Source organism: Leptodactylus fuscus, chromosome 1, assembly GCF_031893055.1.
Source record: "Leptodactylus fuscus isolate aLepFus1 chromosome 1, aLepFus1.hap2, whole genome shotgun sequence".
Taxonomy (NCBI): Eukaryota; Metazoa; Chordata; class Amphibia; order Anura; family Leptodactylidae; genus Leptodactylus; species Leptodactylus fuscus.
In genome coordinates this window covers 226,381,227-226,407,057 of record NC_134265.1, presented here as the reverse complement: position 1 = coordinate 226,407,057, position 25,831 = coordinate 226,381,227, and the positions used below count along the sequence as shown (strand labels likewise).

Here is a 25,831-nt window from a genome sequence, read left to right as displayed (position 1 = left end):
CAACCACTCACTGTACATCATATAAGAAGTGCGTCCTTGCCTATCACGCTGGACTACATAGGAGAGAAGTGCCCTTTTACACACTACACAAAGCTGCTACCATCGTTTACTTGCGGTAGGCAAGACACCAGTATGTTCACATCACTCACATCTCGCACACAACAGGTAACACAGCTAGCGATATTCACGCCTCAGAAATGGAGGGGGAAATTAGAGCCAAAGGACAATTATAAATTTTAGATTTAATATACGTGAAAATGGTACAGGGCATTACAATAAAAAGATGGCATAACACAGAGACAAATACATGCAAACAGTGTAAAATAAAAGACTATATAGACTTGGTGGTTTAAGTCTGCGACAGGATTCACACTAGCCTCTTTGATCAGTCAACTCTAAGATGACCCGGTGATACAAAGCCTTGCATTGGCATGCTAATTAGATGACCTCAGATTGTTTAAGCACAGGGAATTTTGTCACCTGAGCTGTGACTTGCACTTTATGACTACTGCACACATTACACTGAGCTTTCTGGGACTGAGAACTGGACTTGAAATTACCATACAAACTGGAGGTAGTTTAAACTAGGAAACCCTCAGTTCATCTAGACCAGTGATGGCGAACCTGTGATATGCCAAGACATTTTTGGTGACTCACATCGGCAGCTCCCATCCTATCTACCCTACGCTGCCTCTTCTAGACGGAGCTACACTAACATCACAAAAGTGAAGAACATCGGGACACTATGTACACCATCCCCACGTTCTTCAGTATTGTCTACAGCACCCCCTAGAGGTGACCATGGAGGCCTATGAGTAAAAATTATCAGCCACTACTTTGTGTAGGGGTTGGGCCTTAAAGAAAAAAAAAAGGGGGGTCATATAGTTTGTGTAAAAGAATGGGGTCATATACCAGGGTGGAGGTGGCTTTATCCTCTGCGATCTGGTACCTGGGGATATCTACCACTGTGCATTGAGACCCTTCTGAACCCAGTGCCAAGACTGAAGTTGCAAAAAGGACGGATAAGAAGGCCTACTGTGGTGCTATCCATTCTACGCAGTGTACTCCACTGATCCTCCGGCAAGGTAGATAGATTCCAGGCTTAGCAGATTTGCAAAGAGAGCATGGCTGGATGATGACCCTGAATCTGCTATCTGACCTCAATAGACCAGTTCTTCTCTTCACAAGACGACCTGGCTGATACTAATGGTGTGGATGCTGCAGCAGACGCTGAGCTCAACTGACCGGTGTTATGCAAGCCATTAGGCAGGGTCCTAAATCCCATGCCTTTAAGGTGGGTACGCTGAGGGAGGACTTTTCTATACTCCCGACTAGACTTAAAGTTGTGGAGTATGCTGCTTCCAGGAAGAAAGAGTAGGTGACCTTGACGGTGAGGTCCTCTCCTTCAAGCAAGACTCACTACAACACACCAGAGCCTTATACACCATTAAGGCTAAACAGGATGACAGGTGTAATAATATCCAAAGGATGAGGTTCCCACAGAATGTGAAAAGGGAACAACCCCTTGGACTATGTTAAATTCTGGCTTCTGCAAGCCTTTCGCTAAGATAAACTTTTGTGGAGGGAAACGCTAACCTGGTGGTGGATAATCATAAGATCTCCTTCCAGGATTACTCCATTGAAGTCCAGAAGAAAAGGATGGAGTTCTCTGTTGTTAAACATCAGCGTCGGGACTTGCAGCTACCTTATTCTATGATGTACCCTGCATGGCTTATAGTTGTGTCACAGCATATTACACCTGGGAAGTCATATGTTGGTTAAAATAGCATGAACAGCTTCTTCGACAGTGAGAAAACTGATTATTCAGGTCACCCTGGGCTTCCTTTTATGAGAGTACACAGTGGCGACACTGGTTTAATACTTGGCCTGTTATCAGTTCCACCCCACTGTTAGTGTATCATCAGTTTTTTTTTTTTAGACACTGGCACATACTAGGTAGTTGTATGTGGAGAATATTCCCCAAACATCTTAGGGAGTAGAAAAGGGCAATGCACTGTAACATGAGCATATGAGTATCATTGGCTACTGTAGTAGGCGTATATAATATAATTAGACGCTTTCAGTATACAATATCATAGGCAGTGAACATTTCAGTTTACAGGAAGTAGTACCTAAATAAGCATCTTTTCAATAAGTTATGCCAACATGTATAACAATAGGGACAGATCAGACGTGTAGTATTTATATGGGGATACAAATATATCTAGAATGGATGATAGGAGGCTAAGTTCGATGTTTTCCAGCAGTGCCAGTCATCAAAGAATTTTTGGAGTTTGGCTCCGGATGTGTACAGTCATGGCCAAAAGTTTTGAGAATGATACAAATATTAATTTTTACAAAGTCTACTGCTTCAGTTTTTCTAATGGCAATTTGCATATACTCCAGAATGTTATAAAGAGTGATCAGCTTAACAGCAATTACTTGCAAAGTCAATATTTGCCTAGAAAATGAACTTTATCCCCCAAAACACATTTCAACATCATTGCAGCCCTGCCATAAAAGGACCAGCTAACATCGTTTCAGTGATTGCTCCATTAACACAGGTGTGGGTGTTGATGAGGACAGGGCTGGAGATCAATCTGTCATAATTAAGTAAGAATGACACCACTGGACACTTGAAAAGGAGGCTGGTGCTTGGCATCATTGTTTCTCTTCTGTTAACCATGGTTATCTCTAAAGGAACACGCGCAGTCATCATTGCACTGCACAAAAATGGCCTAACAGGGAAGAGTATCGCAGCTAGAAAGATTGCACCTCAGTCAACAATCTATCGCATCATCAAGAACTTCAAGGAGAGAGGTTCCATTGTTGGCAAAAAGGCTCCAGGGCGCCCAAGAATGACCAGCAAGCGCCAGGACCGTCTCTTAAAAGTGTTTCAGCTGCGGGATCGGGCTACCAGCAGTGCAGAGCTTGCTCAGGAATGGCAGCAGGCAGGTGTGAGTGCATCTGCACGCACTGTGAGGCGGAGACTCTTGGAGCAAGGCCTGGTCTCAAGGAGGGCAGCGAAGAAGCCACTTCTCTCCAGAAACAAACATCAGGGACAGACTGATATTCTGCAAAAGGTACAGGGAGTGGACTGCTGAGGACTGGGGTAAAGTCATTTTCTCTGATGAATCCCCTTTTCGATTGTTTGGAACATCTGGAAAACAGCTTATTCGGAGAAGACAAGGTGAGCGCTACCACCAGTCTTGTCTCATGCCAACTGTAAAGCATCCTGAAACCATTCATGTGTGGGGTTGCTTCTCAGCCAAGGGAATCGGCTCTCTCACAGTCTTGCCTAAAAACACAGCCATGAATAAAGAATGGTACCAGAATGTCCTCCAAGATCAACTTCTCCCAACCGGCCAAGAGCAGTTTGGCGATCAACAATGCCTTTTCCAGCATGATGGAGCACCTTGCCATAAAGCAAAGGTGATAACTAAATGGCTCAGGGAACAAAACATAGAGATTTTGGGTCCATGGCCTGGAAACTCCCCAGATCTTAATCCCATTGAGAACTTGTGGTCAATCATCAAGAGACGGATGGACAAACAAAACCTACAAATTCTGACAAAATGCAAGCATTGATTGTGCAAGAATGGACTGCTATCAGTCAGGATTTGGTCCAGAAGTTGACTGAGAGCATGCCAGGGAGAATTGCAGAGGTCCTGAAGAAGAAGGGTCAACACTGCAAATATTGCAACGCAGCATTAACTCATTCTAACTGTCTATTTAAGCTTTTGTTACTCATAATATGATTGCAATTATATTTCTGTATGTGATAAAAAACATCTGACAAACACACACAAAAATCAGAGAGCAGCAGATCATGTGGAAATATAAGATTTGTGTCATTCTCAAAACTTTTGGCCATGACTGTATATATTAATATACCGGTATATAATGCATATTGATTTTTTACTATAATGGTGGTTAAACTGGGGACAGTGTTTAATTTCCAGTTTGAAGTAATTGCAGAGAAGGCTGACAGTATTAGGTGGCATAACACTATTCTGTTTGACACGGGGATTACATAGAGACCCAAAGGGGTTGTCAACTTCTAGACCAATATTTAGAGACAAATGTATCCGATGTGTTGATTGTTATACCTACTGTATTTTTCTGAACCCTGGAATTTCATACTATGTATTAGAGCTATGTCTAATTTGTAGTCACACCCTCTAGAGTCCCTGAGTTTCTATAGCTTCTCTCCTGTATTGGACTGTTGGGTGGCCTGAGGAGCCCTGGACTGCATCCATGTCATACGCTGCAACCTGTTCATTCATACCGAAATGTGATCATGCCTGTATGGTTTAGGGCTATTTCAGACAGATGTGGCTGGGATTTATGGAAGGGGGAGTTGGCACGATTGGAACTAGGAAATTTGGTTTTGGTTATTATTATTTTTTTTTTTATTTAAAAACCTCAATAAAAAACATCTGATTAAAAAAAACCAATATCCCACTCTCCATTAGTCATAATTGTGGCCACTGGATATTGGTGACTGCGCAGTGTTGTTCTGGTTTGGCACGTGGTTGATTAAGCACAGTAATTAAGATACATAGGGGCAGATTTACTAATATTGTACTAAGTTTTAATGCAGGCTTAGACTAGACAGCCTTAAACTGCACCAGATTTATCAAAGTGTCTAATTTTATCAGAAATGCAGCAACATTTTGGTATATGGCCTTGTAGCGTAGGTCACGTATACTTTCTGATAAATTGTACCTCATTCCTATGAAGCCATACAAGCTGAAATAGTGTCTAAAACACTTGATAGTTGTAAAAACAGTTATGCACGAAGGATTGGTGACCTGGCGCCCGTGTAGGTAAACTGTACCAGCTCAATAAGTCAGCTTCAGCTCTTACCCAGACGCCATCCTACATTGTACATGGTGGTAATGTATATGAAAATGAGCAAAAAACAGGAAAATGTAGAGCGCTGCTGTAAATGTAGTTAAATACCACAGAGAAGATGTATAATAAAAATATATTTGTTGGTTCCAAGAAATAGCAAACAGTTTTAGCCTTAGGAACCAAAGTCCTTCGGTTCCCAAGGCTAAGACAGTTCGCTATTTCCTGGCCTGACAAAGACACCTATTTGGTGTCGAAACGCGTTTTATTCTTCACTGTCTGTGGAACCAATAAGCATATTTTTATTTTACATCTGCTCTGTGGTATTTAACTACCTTTACAGCAGCGCTCTACATTTTTCCGTTTTTTTTTGTTGCTCATTTTTGTATACTTGATAATTGTGGCGCAGTACATGTTACGTTTTTGTGTGTGTGTAAGTCACAGCAGAATTCTGAGGCATTTTGCTTAGTACTTTTACTCCATTGTCTTGGTGAGGGATGTGACATCTCGTAATCGTGACCTTATGTGAATAGGTAACCTTCTCATTCTTTTTGCAGGTTCGGCAGTGTGGCAGTTGATCGCATCCTTCTTGAAACTCCCCATCTCTGGAACACATTGCATAGTTGGAGCAACAATTGGCTTCTCTCTTGTTGCTATTGGTTCCCATGGTGTGCAGTGGATGCAACTTGTCAAGATTGGTAATTGACATTTCCTTTTATGAGTGAGGGTATGTGGAAAACGTTTCTAGAAATATCTGGTCAAAATATAGCAGACTTTTTTTTAACCTATAATGGAAGGGGGAGCTAGTGTTTAAATAGCCTCCCTTAAACATACAAATCTACATAGCATTTCTGACATTGCAGGTAAGAAATATAGGGTTTGGGCACATATTTGATTATACAGTACCTTGCCAATAAGGAAGTTTTTTAACTATTTAAAAGGCTCTTCAATATGCATGACATTTAGAATTGCAGTATCTGTGCATGCAGCTTGTTTGCTTTTCATTTTAGTGCCATTTCTTTTGACCAAACTATCATCCACAGTGTTAACATCTTAAACAGATTGTCTGGGGAAGGTGGAAAAAACAATTGCACGAAAAAAAACATACTCGCCTGTCTCCGGTGTTCTCCCAGCTAGGTCTGGTGATTCTGCTCAGCTGTCTTTCTGCAGTGGATTTCCTCGCTGGTTGTGACGGCCTTGGTCCCTTCTGCTGAGGCCGCTGGTTAGCCTCACTGGTCATTTGAGCTGCCACAGGAAGGGACCCAGGAACGCTGATTGACCACAGCGGTCGCATGCGGTGGAGACTTCCGCCAGAAGTCAATAACTGAGCTGTATAACTGTACTTTTCCTTTGTATATTGATTTTTTTTTTATTTATTTTTTTTCTACAGTGGCTTGCAAAAGTATTCATACCCCTTGAACTTTTTCACATTTTGTCACCTTAGAACAACAGGCTCAAATGTACTTTTATTGAGATTTTAAGTGACAGACCAACACAAAGTATCAGATAATTGTGAAGACAAATGAAAATTATAAATGGTTTTCAAAATTTTATTTAATCAAATAAAAATCTGAAAAGTGTGAGGTGCAAAAGTAATCCGTCTCCTTATACCAATACTTTGTAGAGCCACCTTTTACTGCAATTACAGCTGCAAGTCTTTTGGGGTATGTCTGTACCAGCTTTGTGTATTTGGAGACTGAGATTTTTGCCCATTCTGCTTTGCAAAATAGTTCAAGCTCAGCCAGATTGGATGGAGAGAGTCTGTGAACAGCAATTTTCATGTCTTGCTACAGATGCTCAATGGGATAGGGTCATTGCCTTGCTGAAAGGTTAATCTCATTCCCAATCTCAAGCCTTTTGCAGACTTCAACAGGTTTTCTTCCAGGATTGCCCTGTATTTAGCTCCATCCATCTTCCCATCAACTCTGACAGGCTTCCCTGCAAATGGCTCTTTTTATGTCTTTCTTTCAACAATGGTTTTCTTCTTGCCACTCTTCCATAAAGGCCAGATTTGTGGAGAGCACAATTTCTCCCGCCTGAGCTCTGAATTTCTACAGCTCCTGCTTCTGCTTCTCTAACCATTGTTCTCTTTGCTGAAGGCGGTGAATGGCCATGTCTTGGTAGGTTTGCAGTTGTAGAATACTTTTTCCATTTTTGCATGATGGATTGAACAGTGCTCCTTGGGATGCTCAAACTTTGGGATATATTTTTATAACCTAACCCTACTTTAAACTCCTTCACAATTTTATCTTTGACCTGTCTGATGAGTTCCTTAGTCTTCATGATGCTGTTTGTTCACTAGTAGTCTCTTAAAAAACACTGAGGCCTTCACAGAACAGGTGTGTTATACTGAGATTAAATTACACACAGCTGTACTCTATTAAGTCATCAAGTGACTTCTGAAGGCAATTGTGCGCACTGGATTTTATTTAGCGGTATCAGAATACTTTTGCACATCACAGTTTTTAGATTTTTATTTGATTAACATTTTTTAAAACCATGTATCATTTTGTATCGGTCTATCCTTTAAAATCTCAATAAAATACATTTAAGTTTGTGGTTGTAAGTTAATAAAATGTGAAGAAGTTCAAGGGTCATGAATACTTTGCAAGCCACTGTATGTTGAATGTATTGGGGCAGATTTATTAATTCTAGCTTATAGATATATGTATATATACATTTATAACTTAGAGAAGGCAAGCAGATGTATCACAGTGGTGCACCTTGCTGGAAGTGGTTTTGTTTTTTTCTTCTGCATTTTGCCAGCTCATGGCTGGATTGCTTTTTAGCATCAAAAAACACGAAGGTTAAAGGGGTATTCCCATGTACATAGTTTTTTTTTTTTTTTTTTTTTTTATAAATTTGTAGATAATTTAAAGTTAAACATTTTTGCAAATATAAGTAATAAAACATTTTGCAGAGTTTTAAAGATTTTCTCTAAATATCTTGTGGTGACAGTCTGTTATCTTGATTGGTTGCCAGTGCATCCGACCATGAATGCAGGAACTTCCTAAGGTCAGAAAATCCGCCATGATGTCCTTATTGTGGCCGGGATATCTTCTGATACATGTAGTGTCCCTGCCTGATAACACAGCTACAATAAGAAAATCATAGCTGGCTCCTGACAAGTCCCAGACCATAGAAAGTTTCTGCATTAGTGGTTGTATCCATGGCCACCGATCAAGATAACAGACTGTCACCACTAAGAAAGTTAGAGAAAATCTTTAAAACTTAGCAGAATTTTTAATTACTTATATTTGCAAAAATGTTTAACTTTTAACTATGTACAAATATAGATATGATTATGTACATGGGAATACCCCTTTAAGGCCCCACTTTCTGGAAACAGCATTTTTTTTTACTGATATTACTATAGTCTTTTGAGCCAAAGCAAGAAATGAATTTAGCAGAATGGAAACACTTCCTTTATATTTCCCAGTCCTTTTCAACTCAATCTGCAACAAAACACGCTGCGTTTCCACAATGTGGGGCTTTAACGTAAAGTTTTATCTTTATTAAAATATATTTGGTAGCACTCTTTTTTTTTTTTTTTTTTTTTTAAATGTCCCTTTTTCAACATGTCGCATAGAGTTAAATATACTGTATATATTCTGTAATAGAAATAGCATTTACTGGACAGCTTAAAGCATAAGTAGCAAATATTGTATTGCACTGTTATAGTATAGCACTGTGTTCTCTTTAAATGAAACAGTATTTAGATATTAACTTGTAGAAGGCATTTTTAAGATTTTTTTTTTTGTGTTAAACCAGACATGCCTTCTTAAAGGGAATCCGTCACACAGAATACACAGTCTGATCTGCCCGCACGAGAAGCTGAGTAGATTGACATTTGGTTTTTTTGGAAAAAGATTCAGTAGAACTTTTATTCATTTAAATATTATTTATATTGGTCTTAGGAGTCCAGTGGGTGGTGCCACTGTAATTAACAGCCCTCACTTTACGGTTGTGCATGCAGAGCATTGACAAGTTATATCGTCTTGTGGGAATCGGCTTACCAATCTGTTCAGCATCTCCTGCTCTATGCGTTTCTAAGTTCCCTTTAAATGAACTGATGGACGTATAGGGAGGGAGAGTTTAGGCCATTTTAGCCAGTTTTATGTTGTATCACATTTTTGATTGCTCTCTATATGTGTGTACATTGTGTGCTATTATTCACAGTGTTGCAGATGAGAGATATTCACTAGAGTTTAATGTATAAAGGGGGTTAAGGAAAAGTAATTTGGGGGTTTGTATTTTGTAGAATGGTGGCAGAAAAACAGATGTTTATGTATTTAGGATTTCCTTTTCTATTGCTTGGTAGTGAACACGTTCCTCAGTAATTCTTCCTATGTTGTAAGCCTTTGATCTTATCTTAGGGAAGCTAGTTGGACTTGGTTATTTTCTTTCTTTCTGGTCATTTGGTATCGAGTCTAGATAATGAGTCAACAGTTACGTTCCCATCTGACCAGGCAATCGCCAAAGGGACAACCAAAAAGTTACATATTTTAATAATTTTCCGCTTTTGATTTAGTTTTCGATTGAAGTTTTCCAGTGCGTCAGAGGGGATTCTGTGAAATGTTTTTTTGTGTATGAACAATTTAGTTGTGGGTCACAAATGTATTTGATGTATTTATTAAGGTTTCAAACCATTTTGGAAGCCGTCCCTTGGAAGATAACGGATTTGGAAGAGGAATGTCTCTAAGAGGAATACCACATAAAACTGTAGTGTTTGTTGTCAGACTTATTGTTTATGTGAATGAATAGAGGCATCTGTTCCACCTTTTTTTATTTCTTTGTCCTACTATTTATGCTCTCGGCAACAGTTCCACACGACTTTGTAGAGTAAACACATTTGAGGAACAGTTATGGGAGTCTTTAATATAAGAAAACATAGTAAATGCCTTGTGACCAATGCACGATTGTTTTAGTTTGCTACCCACTTTGTGACTTGTTCTTGTGGTGCCTGGAGCATGACAATTACTAAACTTAGTATTTGAAGTATTTATATGCTATCGACAGATAAGAGCTTTTATCCATCTGATCAAATAGATCCTGGGATTGCTAAAGAGGATTTCCCACAATGGATATTTATGCCCAATCCAGAGAAACCCTTATCCTGTGCTTCCAGTTCCTTTACTCTGCATGACTGTAGTGAGGATGAATGTTAATGGAGTAGTATATGAGCACCTATATTGCTGGTTCATTTAGTCTAAGGCCCTATGTTTCTGCCTCCTGTGGAAATGCAGTGAGAAGATGCAGCACGCGTTTCACAGTTCCAGCATTGCAGAAAACTGACGCTGCGGAAAAGCTGCATTTTCCTATAGAATTAATAAGAAAAGAAAAATGGTTCTCAGACCCCTGCCATCCCCTGCCTGTGCCATCCCTTGCAGTGAGATTTAGTCTTCCCACTGCTGTAGTATCACACATCTTAGGCTATGTTCACACCTGTGTTGGTGTCTCCATAGGCTCACAGACTATATACAGGTTTATCTACTTCAAAATTGAAAGCAGAACTGACACTGTACAGAGGTGTCAGCCTCAGAATGTAAACAGGGGTGTTCTTATTCACTGTCTGTAAACTAAAGCTGTGCTCACATCGCTGTCACAGACTCCGAGCCTTCTTCAGTACAGTCAGTGCACTGCATGCAGCACTGTTCTTCCAATCGGTATGACCATGATGGAACCCAAGACGATTCAGGTCCACCAGAGCTGTGGCTTTGTGAATTGAAGCCACAGTAGTACTATGAATTTGGCTTAATATCTGGTAAATGGTGAGGATTTGAAACATAGTATATTAGAAAATTGTTTATATAGAGAATGTTTTATTTACCTACTTCTGGAAACCCTTTTTAAGGGGCTTATATGACAAATGGTTATTCTGTTGGCACCATATATTTTATAAGTCCAAGAGTGATTGTATGCTGTGACCATAACCAACAAAACACGTTTCAAGTTGAGCTTAGATTAGTAAGATAGAAACATTTTTTATTTGTATTATAATATTTTTTTCTTCCTTATCTGTGACCCTCAATGTGCCCAATCCTTAGCTTGTTTTTTTTTGTTTGTTTTTTTAAAAACTATTTTGTTGGACATAAAGTGTACCATACACTGCGGCATATGAATATCCTTTATAATACTTGTCTGCATCTAACTAACCTTGTAACCTCCTGTGTGTGAATGCCTGCTACGTTGTAACCTTGAGATCACCTTGTAGTTTGTTTTTATGATTCCATTGTACAAGATGTATTATGTTATGTAGCACCTGTAATGTGGTAATACGTCTCTTCTAAACCTTCTATTTTTAATTCCTCATTGCAGTTGCCTCTTGGTTCATTTCACCACTGCTCTCCGGTCTGATGTCTGGTGGTCTGTTTATGTTGATTAACTTTTTCATCTTGAATAAGGTAAATCATATCATGAAAATATCACTTCTATGCTCATGAAAATTGATTCAACTGGTACTTTTATATAAAGGATCCCTTGCCCCATCTTTTTTGTTTTACCATCCATTGGGTATACATTTTAAGCACAAAAAGCCTGACTACCAATATTTTACAAAGTAACTTAAAAATGGTGTAGTTTTCACAACCAGTAAACCAATGAGTAGCAAATTATAATCCCAAATTATTCAATTTTGGTGACGCATGAGTATGTCAGTGTGTTATGGGTACTTTAGTAAATAGAGTTTCATTACATTTGTCACCATTAGGATAAGTTAACGCAGAGTTTTTTGGTCAGGATTTTGAGGTCATATTCGCCTCAAAATCCTGACCAAAAAGATGTCTCCCATTGAAATCAATGGGAGCCGCTCAGGAGCTTTTTCTGGGAGCTAACTTGTGCCAGCTCCCGGAAAAAGAAGCGAGATGCTCATTCTTCAGGCCATTTCGCCTCATGATTCGGCCTGAAGGCACTCCCTCCTCCGGACTGGGCCATTTCTTTGGACCTAATCCGGAGCAGAGTGCGCGGCTGGATGCTGGTGCAGTGCACCGGCTTTCAGTTGCGGCTACCCGGCTTACCCACCTCTGGTTACGATCCAAGAAACCCTGCATGAACTTACCCTTAAGCTATTTGTAGCACTGGGTAGTGGAGGGAAAAATATTTCAAAACACACTTGGCGTAAGGTACCAAGAAAACAAACCCTGTTCATGGCAAATGATCAAGTTTATATAAATCATGCTCCGCACCTAGGATCTCATATAGGGAATGCTGTCAGCCACTGAGTAGGACCAACAAATAGACTAAAGGTTTAAATATAAATATCAATAAATCACTGCATTTTTTTTTTTTTTTTTAAATCACAACCTATATATCATTTTGCTCAGCTCCTCTTACTCTATAAGGTGTTTCCCGGAGATAAGCCATGTTAAATTTGACAAAATACCCTTTAAAGAGGACCTTTCATGGATTTGAGCACATGCGGTGTTATATACCGCTGGAAAGCAGACAGTGCACTGAATTCAGTGCACTGTCAGCTTTCTCAATCTGTGCCCTGGATGAAGAGCTATCGGTGCCAGTACCGTAGCTCTTCATCATCAGAAGGGCGTTTCTGACACTCTGTCAGGAATGACCTTCTGCCCAGCAGTGCCTATCGCGCTGTACTGTGTGATCGGGGAGGAACGCCCCCTCCCTCCCTCCCTCCCTGATAATACTCCTCTATAGACGAGCACTGTGAGCAGAGGGAGGGAGGCGTACCTCCCCGATCACATAGTACAGCGCGATAGGCACTGCTGTGGAGAAGGACGTTCTTGACAGAGCGTCAGAAACGCCCTTCTGACGATGAAGAGCTACGGTACCGGCACCGACAGCTCTTCACCCAGGGCAAAAATTGGGTTTGCTTTCTAGCGGTATATAACACCGCATGTGCCCAAACCCATGAAAGGTCTTCTTTAAACTGTGATTGACCCACTAATGCAAATTGTTAGCAAATGGAGTGGGATGTACGTGATTGGCAGACACCTATAGTGTCTATTATTTTCCGAGATAATAATCTTCCGACCTGTTTCAAGCTGATATCTCTGATCCTTTTTTTCATTAACATTGGTCGATGGGAATATGTTCACATGGAGTTTTTTGGTCCGGAACCTGAGGCGGAGGCAACTCTGTTTTCTGTCATGCTTGTTTATCTGATTTAGATTTCTCTTTTGTTCCTGCACTTAAGTTTATTATTTGACAAAAATAAACAATTAATACTTCTATTTCTGAAAGCATTCTTGCTCTGAAGTATCTTTTCTGTACCTGCATAAAAGTTGTGCACAGTACTGTATGAATATATCTCGGGCTGACATTAAATTGTTGTGCTGTAGATGACTGCAGTTTATCACCTATAACATGGTGAAGCACATAAAATCCAGTAAGCAGCCACAGATTCTCTATAGACAAACCCGAATTTAGTGGATGTACCAAATGCAGGAATGCATAGTGGCTGCTAATTAAGTAGTGGAAGTTAACGGTATGGGTTGTTTTGTTTTGAAAAATGTCTGTACAGGTGAATCAACTTGGATCCATGTCCTTCACCTCTACAAGCCATTCATTGCTAAACTATGAGAGTTTACAGTAAAACCACTTGTGGTTTTTATGTGGAATTCTCAGCCATGTGCACACTACTGCCCCATGGCCACATCATATACAGTCCTATGAAAAAGTTTGGGCACCCCTATTAATCTTAATCATTTTTAGTTCTAAATATTTTGGTATTTGCAACAGCCATTTCAGTTTGATATATCTAATAACTGATGGACACAGTAATATTTCAGGATTGAAATGAGGTTTATTGTACTAACAGAAAATGCGCAATATGCATTAACCCAAAATTTGACCGGTGCAAAAGTATGGGCACCTCAACAGAAAAGTGACATTAATATTTAGTACATCCTCCTTTTGCAAAGATAACAGCCTCTAGTCGCTTCCTGTAGCTTTTAATCAGTTCCTGGATCCTGGATAAAGGTATTTTGGACAAACAATTCAAGTTCAGTTAAGTTAGATGGTCGCCGAGCATGGACAGCCCGCTTCAAATCATCCCACAGATGTTCAATGATATTCAGGTCTGGGGACTGGGATGGCCATTCCAGAACATTGTAATTGTTCCTCTGCATGAATGCCTGAGGATTTGGAGCGGTGTTTTGGATCATTGTCTTGCTGAAATATCCATCCCCGGCGTAACTTCAACTTCGTCACTGATTCTTGAACATTATTCTCAAGAATCTGCTGATACTGAGTGGAATCCATGCGACCCTCAACTTTAACAAGATTCCCGATGCCGGCATTGGCCACACAGCCCCAAAGCATGATGGAACCTCCACCAAATTTTACAGTGGGTAGCATGTGTTTTTCTTGGAATGCTGTTTCTTTTTGGACGCCATGCATAACGCCTTTTTTTATAACCAAACAACTCAATTTTTGTTTCCAAAATGAAGCTGCCTTGTCCAAATGTGCTTTTTCATACCTCAGGCAACTCTATTTGTGGCGTACGTGCAGAAACGGCTTCTTTCTCATCACTCTCCCATACAGCTTCTATTTGTGCAAAGTGCGCTGTATAGTTGACCGATGCACAGTGACACCATCTGCAGCAAGATGATGCTGCAGCTCTTTGGAGGTGGTCTGTGGATTGTCCTTGACTGTTCTCACCATTCTTCTTCTCTGCCTTTCTGATATTTTTCTTGGCCTGCCACTTCTGGGCTTAACAAGAACTGTCCCTGTGGTCTTCCATTTCTTTACTATGTTCCTCACAGTGGAAACTGACAGGTTAAATCTCTGAGACAGCTTTTTGTATCCTTCCGCTGAACAACTATGTTGAACAATCTTTGTTTTCAGATCATTTGAGAGTTGTTTTGAGTAGCCCATGATGCCACTCTTCAGAGGAGATTCAAATAGTAGAACAACTTGCAATTGGCCACCTTAAATACCTTTTCTCATGACTGGATACACCTGGCTATGAAGTTCAAAGCTCACTGAGGTTACAAAACCAATTTTGTGCTTCAGTAAGTCAGTAAAAAGTAGTTAGGAGTATTCAAATCAATAAAATGATAAGGGTGCCCATACTTTTGCACCGGTCAAATTTTGGTTTAATGCATATTTCGCATTTTCTGTTAGTACAATAAACCTCATTTCAATCCTGAAATATTACTGTGTCCATCAGTTATTAGATATATCAAACTGAAATGGCTGTTGCAAACACCAAAATATTTAGAACTAAAAAATGATTAAGATTAATAGGGGTGCCCAAACTTTTTCATAGGACTGTATGAGTACCCCTTCCACATTGTGGAAAAGCTACTTTTTTTCTGTTGCGGAAAGGATTGAGCAGAAGGAAGAAGTATAAGAGCCTCCTATATATTTCCGAATCCTATGGTAGCCACTCCTGGGTTTGGCTTCAAAAACCACAGCAATATCTGTGGCAAAAAAGCAGTTTTTCTGCAATGTGGAGCCTCAGCCTTAGGAATTTTAGTGCGCAAGTTCATGCTGTCTGATTAAAATTAATTTGTGGCTTATTGGATTTGTGATATGGATGATCCCATGTTTCTTTGGATGAATAACCTCTTCATTTACATGCTAATACATTTTTCTTTTTGGTCTTGCAGGAGGATCCAGTTCCTAATGGACTACGGGCACTCCCAATATTTTATGCTGCTACAATAGCAATTAATGTATTTTCTATATTTTACACAGGTGCCCCATGTAAGTAATAATTGCAAATGTAATCCATAATTCAACTTGTTTGTGCTCTGTACATGGCATGGGGTATGGGCATGTCTCATACTACGCCATCCTGTTACCTCATTGAGTTGGTGTAAGAGCTGTGGCTGCACCAGAAGCAGTCATTGCCAGCTCTAATATACTGCATAGCTGACGCCGGATTCCGAGATACTTCTGATCCTGGCTATTTTAACCCTTTATTTGTCATAGTCAATAGTGACAATGATATAAGTAGTTATACGAACTTAGGGAGCCTGTTGCAGTCCCTACAATATGATTGTGAGGTCTTATTGAGTTGCCTTAACAATTGAGGACCTGTAATAGTACTACCAAATAGAGTTTATAATACAAAAAAGTTTATTAATTAAAAAAAAAAATCCTTTTTAAATGTTTATACCACGCATACAGGAACATTATCTCATTATTATTATTTACTATTTTTTACCTCTTTCAAAAATGTATAAAAAGTTTGTCGTGAGCACCTTACAATAGTACCAGTACATGAGAAAACTTGCAGAACAAAAAACAAGCCCACGTAATGTTTGTATTGCCACATAACTTTTTATTTTCAATATCTTATTTGTGTTAGTGTCAATAAGAAGGTCTAAAGTCACCTTTTCTGTATAGGTTGGACTTGATGGACCTGTGTTTAAATCCAACCTCATCTAATATGCAAGTGTATGAGGGCGTGTATGCTAAGTTATCATACGCTAGAATAGAATCAGAGACATCCAGTAGTTCCAGTAGTGTATCTGCATATTATGATTGTATAACCAATGTTTATATTCTTGTTCTGACCTCATATGCTCTCATACATAAAAGAAATGTATGCATAAAGCAAGCTATGTTCATTATGCTTGTCTGATCTATGTAATAAAATATTTTTCTCTTGTTTTTTTATTTTTTATTTTTTTTATTTCCAGTGCTAGGACTTCAGACCTTTCCTGTGTGGGGCACCGCGTTAATATCATTAGGCGTTGCCTTTTTATGTGCTCTGTTAGTGTGGTTTTTTGTTTGCCCGTGGATGAGAAAGAAAATAGCAAGTATGTTTTTGTTTTTTGTTTTTTGTGTGATGATTTTACAAAAAAAAAAATAATCCAAATATTATTTCATGTTGAAACCGCCTAGACCTTAAATTCCTGAATTCCTCTGTATTTACTGTATTCGTTATGGAATATTTTTCAACCCATGTTTATCATGATGTGTGTTGTAGCTATGGTGTGTTCTTTGGTGCACTTACCATGGAATTGCGTCTAAATGCCATGTTTTTGTGAAAGGGAGATGGTTTGCTGCAATTCTGCCTTACCTGCTGCAAAAACTTGAAAAACTACATTAATGTTCACAAAAGAGTAGGGATCACTGAAGAGTGAACATTTTGTCATATGGTAGCAGGGCATGTTTATACTGGAGAATGATTAGGAATGAATGTGAATACTTGTAGAAAAGATTGGTCAGGTGATCATCACCCCGTGTGGTTTCAGATTGTACATAAAAGCCTCCATTGAGAAATGTATGTTCATAGGCACTCAAAGAAGCAACATGCCCTTTCTTCAGGCGGATTCAGACGCGGACGTCCGTCTCGTGACACTTCCTCCCAATCAGGCCCTTTCATTTGGGCCTAATCCGGAGCGGAATGCCAAGACTGGATTCCAGTTGCAGCTACTGGTTTTTTGGACCGGATTTTGTGGCATTTGACAGGCCAGTTTATGTTAGAAAACCACCTGACAGGTTCCCTTTAAAGAGTATTATAAGAAGTGATCACCGCACTGTGTTATGGACTACAAAGAGCTTGTCATTTAGGTAAATCTCCCCCAAGTCTTCTCCGATATGCCATACTGTTTCTGAGAAAAATCTACTTCTTTGTAACTAGAAAGTGTTTTGCCATTTCATGCCGCCTATGCAAAAAGCTGCATAAATCTGACAGGTTCCCTTTAATGATGGATAATATATACATGCCAATTAAATAGAGCTTAACATACGTTCAGCATCTTTTCTTGGCACCTGAATAAGTAATATCGGGGACTAGAACCTTAAATGTGTGAGAGTGATCCTGTGAGATGAAGGAATTCATACTTGATGTTTATGTAGGTCGATTAAAGAAAGAAGCATTGTCGCGGATATCAGAGGAAAGCCTTGATAAAATTCAAGACGAAGAAGCTGCTGTCTTTAAAGAGTTGCCTGGTGCAAAGGGGAATGATGAAAGCGTGGTGCCTCTTACTAGTGCTACCACAGAAGCTGCCATTGGATCGGAGTCTGTAGTGAATGGTAGCACAAGGGTTCCATATGGTATGTCTTTCTTTTTGCTTGTATCTTGTTAGAATAGGAAGAAAAATGGTCCACGTAGCATGCACAAACTGCTGTACCTCTGCACTTCATAAACAAGAAATATATAGATAACACTGATCACCTGTCCACATTGAGTTAAAACTCATGTTGTGATTTGTATTGTCCTCAGTACAAAAGTATAATTAATTTTATATCGTTTTGCTTTTATTTCATTAAAGTACAACTTGAAATATGTGCAACCAGCTGATGTACACTACTGTTTTGATGCATTTTGTGCAGACACTGCCCTTAGTCATGATCCTATAACAAGGATCAGTGCCTGCCCTATACATGTTATAACAGCTATATACTTGTGGTTTTTAAAGGCCCCGTTCTATGAAGATCCAAGGAATAATGGATTTTTTTTCCTTTCTGTTATGAGATGACATCTGCATTGTCTGGCAGTTTTCCCCTGTGCATGCTCTAGTACTAGTTGCCATGTCTCTCTCCGATGATGGGTGGAGACTAGCGGCTATGATGGCTCCAATACTTCACATGAAAAATAGAGGAGAATATGTTCCCTCATAAGCAGCAGCAGTAGGGTCATATGGGAAATTATACTGGATTTCGGACCTATAGAAACTTTCTGTAGAAAATACTGTCTATGTCGCTCCTCTCCCACTTAGTTCCTGCTCATTACTTCCCCCATCACTACTGTGAGCTTCAGTTCCCTCTGTGAGGTTCTAAAAATATCTCACAATGAATGAGTTTAGAAGGGGTAGGTCAAAAAATCTTCCTGATAAGTAGAGAAAGAAGCATTATTCACTAATAAGATACTGTTTCTTATACTGTATTGTTTCTTATATTCTCTTGCACTGCTGAAATTATGCAGGATTTGTTGAATAGTCACTGGATATGTAATGCTTTTGATGCAAAGACAAACTTGTTTTTATTTTTTATTTATTTATCTTTTTCTATTTATTCATGTATGGTTTTTGTGTGTGTATTACCTTTTTATAGGAAGGGCTGCTTCAATGACAAATGGCTCAATTAGATCTCCAATTTCTAATGGTACATTTAGTTTTGAAGGCCACAACATGAAAAGTGATGTTCATGTGTATCATACAGTACACAAGGACTCAGGCCTATATAAGGACTTGTTGCACAAAATACATCTAGATAGAGTGACCGATGATCGCCCTTCTCATGAAAACAACTACAGAGTGCTGAGACGCAACAACAGCTACACATGCTATACAGCCGCTATTTGCGGCATGCCTGTACACTCGACATTCAAAGCATCTGACAGCGCAACGCCAGAGGACAGCGAAAAGTTAGTTGGGGATACTGTGTCTTACTCCAAAAAACGTATACGGTATGACAGCTACTCCAGCTACTGCAATGCTGTAGCAGAAGCAGAAATTGAGGCAGAAGAAGGTGGCGTAGAGATGAAGCTTGCTACAGAACTAGCTGATCCAATTCCCCCACCGGATGACTCTTTGGAAGAGGACAAGGAAGAAAAAGACAAGTCAGAGGTCCACTTGCTCTTCCACTTTCTCCAGATTCTGACAGCCTGCTTTGGATCGTTTGCTCATGGAGGAAATGATGTGAGGTAAAGGATACTCCATTGCCATGTATCATTTGCAATCTATTTATTCTCAATTTACATGGAACCATATATAGTAGGTATTCTCCCATTTTTCAGTTAATGTTATGAAGTACTTAAGTACACTAATTATAATCTTTATTCACATGTCACCTACATATTCTACAATACCTTACAATCCATCATGCACAGAGAAACAATTTTGTAAACAGTCCCAACTATAGGAGTAAGGACCCTGCTCTCAAGAGCTGCACAAAAAGGTCTGGCAGGCTGCTTACAGAAATATTACAAATCACCCCTACTGGTGGTTACTGTTAGTTAGACTCCTTTCCCTTGTGGTGTCAGTATGCATTGTTCTCCATTAATGTCTTTCTCTAACACAGCAATGCCATTGGACCTCTAGTCGCTCTTTGGTTGATATACCAGCAAGGAGGAGTCATGCAAGAAGCCTCAACACCAGTGTGGTTGCTTTTGTATGGAGGAGTGGGGATCTGTGCTGGCCTTTGGGTATGGGGTCGACGAGTGATCCAAACTATGGGAAAAGACTTAACTCCAATTACGCCATCCAGGTAATGTAATTCTTAAATATTTTACGTGGTATCAGCCATTACATTGTATCCAAGCCATTTTGCCTTTATGTTGTCAAATTTTGTGAAAGAAAAGAAACAAAATAAATCGAATTAATTAATAAGTAGATTATTTCACATTAATATATATGATCATTCTATTCTCTAAAACATAAATGCAAAATGTGCGCTAAAGTTTTCCGATACAATCCAGTGTTTGATAATGTTTTCTCCCTTCATTTCTAACGGCTTACTTTTTTCTTAGCTGCTCATTTAATAGGTTTTCCCACAATTAACATTTATAACATATCAATTAGATCCAGAGAAAAGGGTAAGACCCTAAATTCCACTGCTCTGCTAGTTTTATAGCCTTCATCGGCAAGTGACCCCATGACTTTTTGTTATAAAATAGAACCTACCTACACCCATTCTTGGAATCAGTGGGGTTTCTAGTGGTCAGGCACATATTAAGATTGATGTTATATTTAATGTTCATTGTGTGGAAAACTGCTTTTAGAAATTTGTTTTCTTTTTGTTAGTTTTTTTAATGCATACATCTAATAATGCAACATGGTTAGGAATGTCATGGTGTAACAACTGGCAAACCTCTTGTCTCTTTGTGCTATAGAAACACAGGAACTTTTTTTTTTTTTTTTTTTTTTTTTTTTAAGTTGCTAGAAATACTCTAGGTAACAACCAGAGTGAAGTTGTCAGGCATCATGTCCATATCAACCAGTCTTCTAATTAGTCAGGGTTTCAGATATAAAGTCAGAATTGGGGCATAGAGAAGGAGCCAGAAGGCTTGGCAGTACCAGACATTCTTTATACTGTGAGATTAACAGACACTTGGCAAAAATGTCACATCCTTAAAGAGGACTTCTCACCACCTCCAACAACTCCAGGTCTCATTATCTGGTAATAGGTGGACAGTGTCAAAGTTTAGAATCCCACCCCTCGTCTGCTCCCGCCTTTTGCCACCCACCTGACAGTACAGAGTCCAAATAGCACATCTCTCACACAAAACAAACAGCATAGGTTGCTTGGGAGCGGTGGGACTAAAGCAAAAAATCCAACTGTGCCAGAATCGATTGAACAGTGTCTACTAAATGTTACAAAGAAGTGGACTTTAACGAGGTGGTGAGAGATCTTTTTTAAAAAGTAACTAAACTGTCTGACAATTTTGATTTTCTAGCAGTCTTTTTCTCATTAATAAATTTTGTAATATATTTTAACAACAAATTTTGGCTCCTTTCTGTGAAATCCAGCATCTCTTTATTTCTCCCTTGCTTCTGTATTGAGAGCTGTTCCTGCCTCTCACTGAGTAACTGTGTATCTGTGTATGAAGTAGGGGGGCTGTGTAAAGTTTGGAGAAAAAGAGGGGAGGGTCACTTCATAAAGTTATCTCAGACAAAAACATATAAACTTACTTTTGGTGTCAAATGAAAGAGGAGATTCTCTGTGAAAACACAGTCAGGATTAGGATATTTTATATGTAGGGGCATGAAATCTGATATAAATAACCCAATCTTGATTATGTTTTCAACCAGTAATATGTATGGAGACAATCTGGATAACATTGCAAAGTAGTGTGAATCTCCCCTTTTTTATATATAATACCAAAAGCAAGTTTGTACATTTTAGAACACCAGAGACCTAACTGTTTGAAGCGACCCTCCCCTCATTTTCTCTACATGTTACACAGCCCCATTCTCCAAGCCCGTACTCCATACACAGTTACTCAGGAGGGGGGGAGCTCTCAATATAGAGGCAAGGGAAAGAATAAAGAGATGCAGGATTTCACAGAAAGGAGATAAAATGTGTTATTAAAGTATATTACAGAATGTATTAATGACACAAATACTGACAGAAAATCAAAAATTGTCCAAAAGTTTAGTTACACTGTTAGTCATTGATTTGGGGATGAATGCAATCAGATTGAAAATCAAGTAGTTTTCAAAAAATATTAGTTTGTTTGCAAAGTTATCATAATACTAAATTCTGTCACTGCAATGTGACATTACTGGATATTTAGTCATATGTGCGCCATACCTAGCTTTTGAAAATTTGCCATGGCACACAAGCAGCTTGGGCTCCCCGTGTCTCCCCAAAGCATTAGATATTGATCACTTTTGCTGAAAAAAATGTAATTCAGTAGACGTTATCTGTGATTGACCAGTGATAGCAGCAGGAAATTAGTTCTCTGTGAGAAGCAAAGTGCAGAGCAACACCGGATCTTACTGGCAAGTGAGTACTACGGGCCTCTGTGTCAAACATTATGTCTGGCTCTGTAAATAGGGACACGTTTGCCTTTTAAAGGCCAGTTGCTTTGTTGTAGCCAATTTGCTGGATTGCTGTAATGTGCATAAAATAAAAATAAGCTTTGCAGATATTTTTCAATTAAAATAGCCTATTTCTTCCATTTCATGATGTTATGTCTCTAGGGTAGCAAAAAAAATATCTACTTATACCAATTTTCCATAAAAATGATAAATGATTGCCAGTGTGCAAATTGGTAGGTCATGGTAACTCTGAACCTTTACTATAGTAAATGTTCTGAGTTATGGTGATAAATCAGGAATGTGCTTTGTATGAACTGTAAATGAAAGATCTTCAGGTCAGGTACATCATTTACACAAGACAAAATGTGGTATTATCAGTCAAATCAATGCTTGTAAATAGGGTTTAAAGGAGCTGTCCTGACACTGACTCTGCACAATGGGTTGAACAGTTAACATGGCAATCCTTTGATACCCAGCAAGTATCAGGCACTGCTTCTAACCTCTTTAAGTTTACTTTATTTGGTGAAGATGTCAGGCTAAAGGGGTTTTCCAGTTATATAAAAAAAATACCTCATATGGGCAAAAGTACTTGAAACACCTATAGGTTTCATGACATGTAATTTTAAATCTGTAGGCATGAGTACGGTTTTCTATAACATTATACCTTGACCATTCATCCAGAAGAGCATTTGTGAGGTCAGATACTGTAGTTGGCTTGACTTGCAGTTTCCGTTCTAGTTCATCCCAAAGGAATTTGATGGGGTTAATGAGTTTTTTTTTTTTTTTGCTACGACTAAGGTGCCTAAAGCCAGCCACTGAAAAACTACCCTCTGGCATGAACCCATCTCAACCAAAGGCAACGTTCTCATGGCATAAATCAAATTCATACAACATCCAACAAACTGCTAAATAAAGAAATGCGATCTGTCACTCCGTAGAACACATTTCCACTGCTCCAGTCTTATGATGTCTTGTGGTGTGCTTTACACCACTCCATCTAACACTTGGCTTTGTGCTTGGTGATGTAAGATTTGCATGCAGCTGCTCTGCCATGAAAACCTATGCCAATACATTCTTTTTGTATCGATGTTAGTGCCAGTGGAGGTTCAGAACTCAATACTTTTGTCCATATTCTATATATATCAGGGAACTGTACATGGCTAAAACAAAGACTGCATAGTCTGCTCAACCGATCCCTCACTGTTGCCTTTCCAGCATTATCTAGGTTCTGCTGCACTAGAGTTCCTGCGTCTGCCAATGTGGTATTTCACCTCTGCAGCCTGTGCCTGAATGATTGGAAATTATCCATGCCATGTCTGGATGGGTCCAAAAAATGAAATGTAGAAGAACCCAGGTGGTGTTGGAATGGCATTGAATCATTGAAGTTGAGTAAACTTCTATTGCTTTGTTCAGCCATCTGCAGCTCCAATTTTATTTTTTGTTTTAAATTTTTTATTTAACTAGAAAACACTTCCAACTGATCCTTTTCGGAGAGCAGGGATGAGGGCTACCAAACCCAAACTATCTGATACATTTTTATACATCACTAAACTTTCAAACAATGCATTTGTGTCCTTGATAAATTTTGTAATCTACTTTAAGAGGACGGGTTCACACCTGCACCCGGTCTCCGCTTTCAGGTTTCCGTCTTCTACTCGAGAAACTGGACAGGAGACGGAAACTGACAGTTTTCAAACCCATTCATTTGAATGGGTTTGCAAAGTGTCCGCCTGTGAACATCGTGTCTTTCCACGGCGAAACCGTTATTTTTAACCGGACAAAAGGACGAACATGCAAGACTTTGTGTCCAGTTAAAAAAAAACAAAAAACACATTTCGCCACGGAGACCAGAAGACACTCACGGGCGGACACTGACTGCCGGATTTCCATCTCCTGTCGGCAGAAGATGGAAACCCACAAAGCGGAGAACAAGTGCATATGTGAACCCACCCTTAGCAAGTTTTGGCTCATTTGTGAAATCTGCATTTCACAGAAACTGTTTGAAGTAACCCTTTACCAATATTTTCCCTGCATTACACACAAGCCTGTACACTGTACCCAATAAAGAAAGGCAGAATTTCCCAGAAAGGAGACAGAATATAATAAAGTATTTTGCAAATATTATGAATGATCCAAATGCTGCCAGAAAGTCAAAGTTATTTGAAAGTTTAGTTACACTTTAATGGGACTAAGTAGGCTGCAGAAGAGCCTGTTTGGTATTTTTAATTGAAACACATTACAAAATTATTTAAATCCCATAATTCATACAATTTGTCAAATGTAATAAATAGGTCTGGTCAGTGGAGATCATACTTTGCTCCATTACTGCTAGATTTAAAAAAATACTAATTTTAATATTAGGCATGAAAACTCTTATAGGATTTTATAGTTATTCTAATTTGGATTTTCAAAGTACAGTGGGCACTCCAGCCTCATCAGGTCTAAGAGATCTGTTTAATAATGTATGTACCTGTGTTATTAAAGGAGACCTTTCACCACCTCCAGTTGAACTTTTTTCTCTAGCCCCACCATTTCTGAGCAATCATTGCTGTTAGTTTTGGTGTCTGATATGCTATTTTGGCTCTGTCACTAGGGCAGTGTCAGTAGGCAGGAGCGGGCAAGGGTTGTTATTCTGACCTCTGACATTGGCTGCCTCTGACTGGAGTTCTGAATCGCACCCCCTGCCTGACACCGCCCTTCTGACTTTGCTGAGATTGAATACCACATCAGACACCAAAACTGACTGTGCTTGTTGCTCAAGAATGGTGGGAGCTACAGAGAAAATTCCAACTGCCTTGTAATCAGTGGTGTGTGCCTATTAACATGTTAAGAACTAAAATTGGTCAAGGTGGAGAAAGGCCCTCTTTAAATTTCATGACAGATCCACTTTACATTGTATTCTGAAAACTTGAAAATAGCTTCTAGCAAAGTACATAACATAATAGGCATTTACGATACTCTATTCAGTGTATAGTTTAGACCTAATTTGACTGAGCTGAAGTGTCATATTCTTTCTTATTTGTCAGTCCTACTTAGTTTTTTTGTGGACTTGAAATGCTTAGATGTTTCTCCGTTTTATATGAAGCATGCTGTCTGTTCTTCTGTGTTCACTGAAGCAGACATTGAAGGCTATTCCGGTAAGAATTTTTATGTTGCCCTAATGGGTGACAATATTGCAAACAAAATGTGACTATCAAGTGTTTTCTTATGCTTCCCGCAGTGGATTCACTATTGAGTTGGCCTCGGCGTTCACAGTTGTGGTAGCTTCCAATATTGGACTCCCTATCAGTACCACACACTGCAAGGTATGCCCTTTGCATGTGACTGCGGCTGGGGTAGTCAAGGCTATCCATTTGCTTTAACTATGGTTCAGGTCAATGTTTACTGGCACAAAGGATATGCTGTACAGCAATGTCTGTCCTATGAAAGACAAGCATACTACTACATGTGAGCAGCTATTCGGTCCCTTTTATTACATAGCATTATATAGAACTGCGTGTTCTATGGAACTTGTGATTGACTTTTTTGCATTACGTTTTGAATGATATAAAGTCTAGAAAATATGCCCT

The 25,831-nt window shown here is 39.2% G+C and overlaps 1 protein-coding gene across 6 annotated transcripts in view; it reads left to right on the top strand.

Moving 5' to 3' along the window:
- Positions 1-25,831, top strand: part of SLC20A2 (solute carrier family 20 member 2) — an 86,248-nt gene that overhangs the window by 54,707 nt on the left and 5,710 nt on the right. For 4 of the 6 annotated variants that reach the window (XM_075283825.1, XM_075283840.1, XM_075283814.1 and 1 more), the window contains exons 3-10: positions 5,412-5,552; positions 11,173-11,258; positions 15,432-15,528; positions 16,470-16,589; positions 17,635-17,832; positions 18,832-19,423; positions 19,801-19,986; positions 25,483-25,567. In XM_075283825.1, coding sequence (XP_075139926.1) covers positions 5,412-5,552; positions 11,173-11,258; positions 15,432-15,528; positions 16,470-16,589; positions 17,635-17,832; positions 18,832-19,423; positions 19,801-19,986; positions 25,483-25,567 — 1,505 coding nt within the window. The remainder of the gene's footprint in view (positions 1-5,411; positions 5,553-11,172; positions 11,259-15,431; positions 15,529-16,469; positions 16,590-17,634; positions 17,833-18,831; positions 19,424-19,800; positions 19,987-25,482; positions 25,568-25,831) is intronic. The other 2 variants (XM_075283858.1, XM_075283849.1) reach the window with 1 other exon arrangement.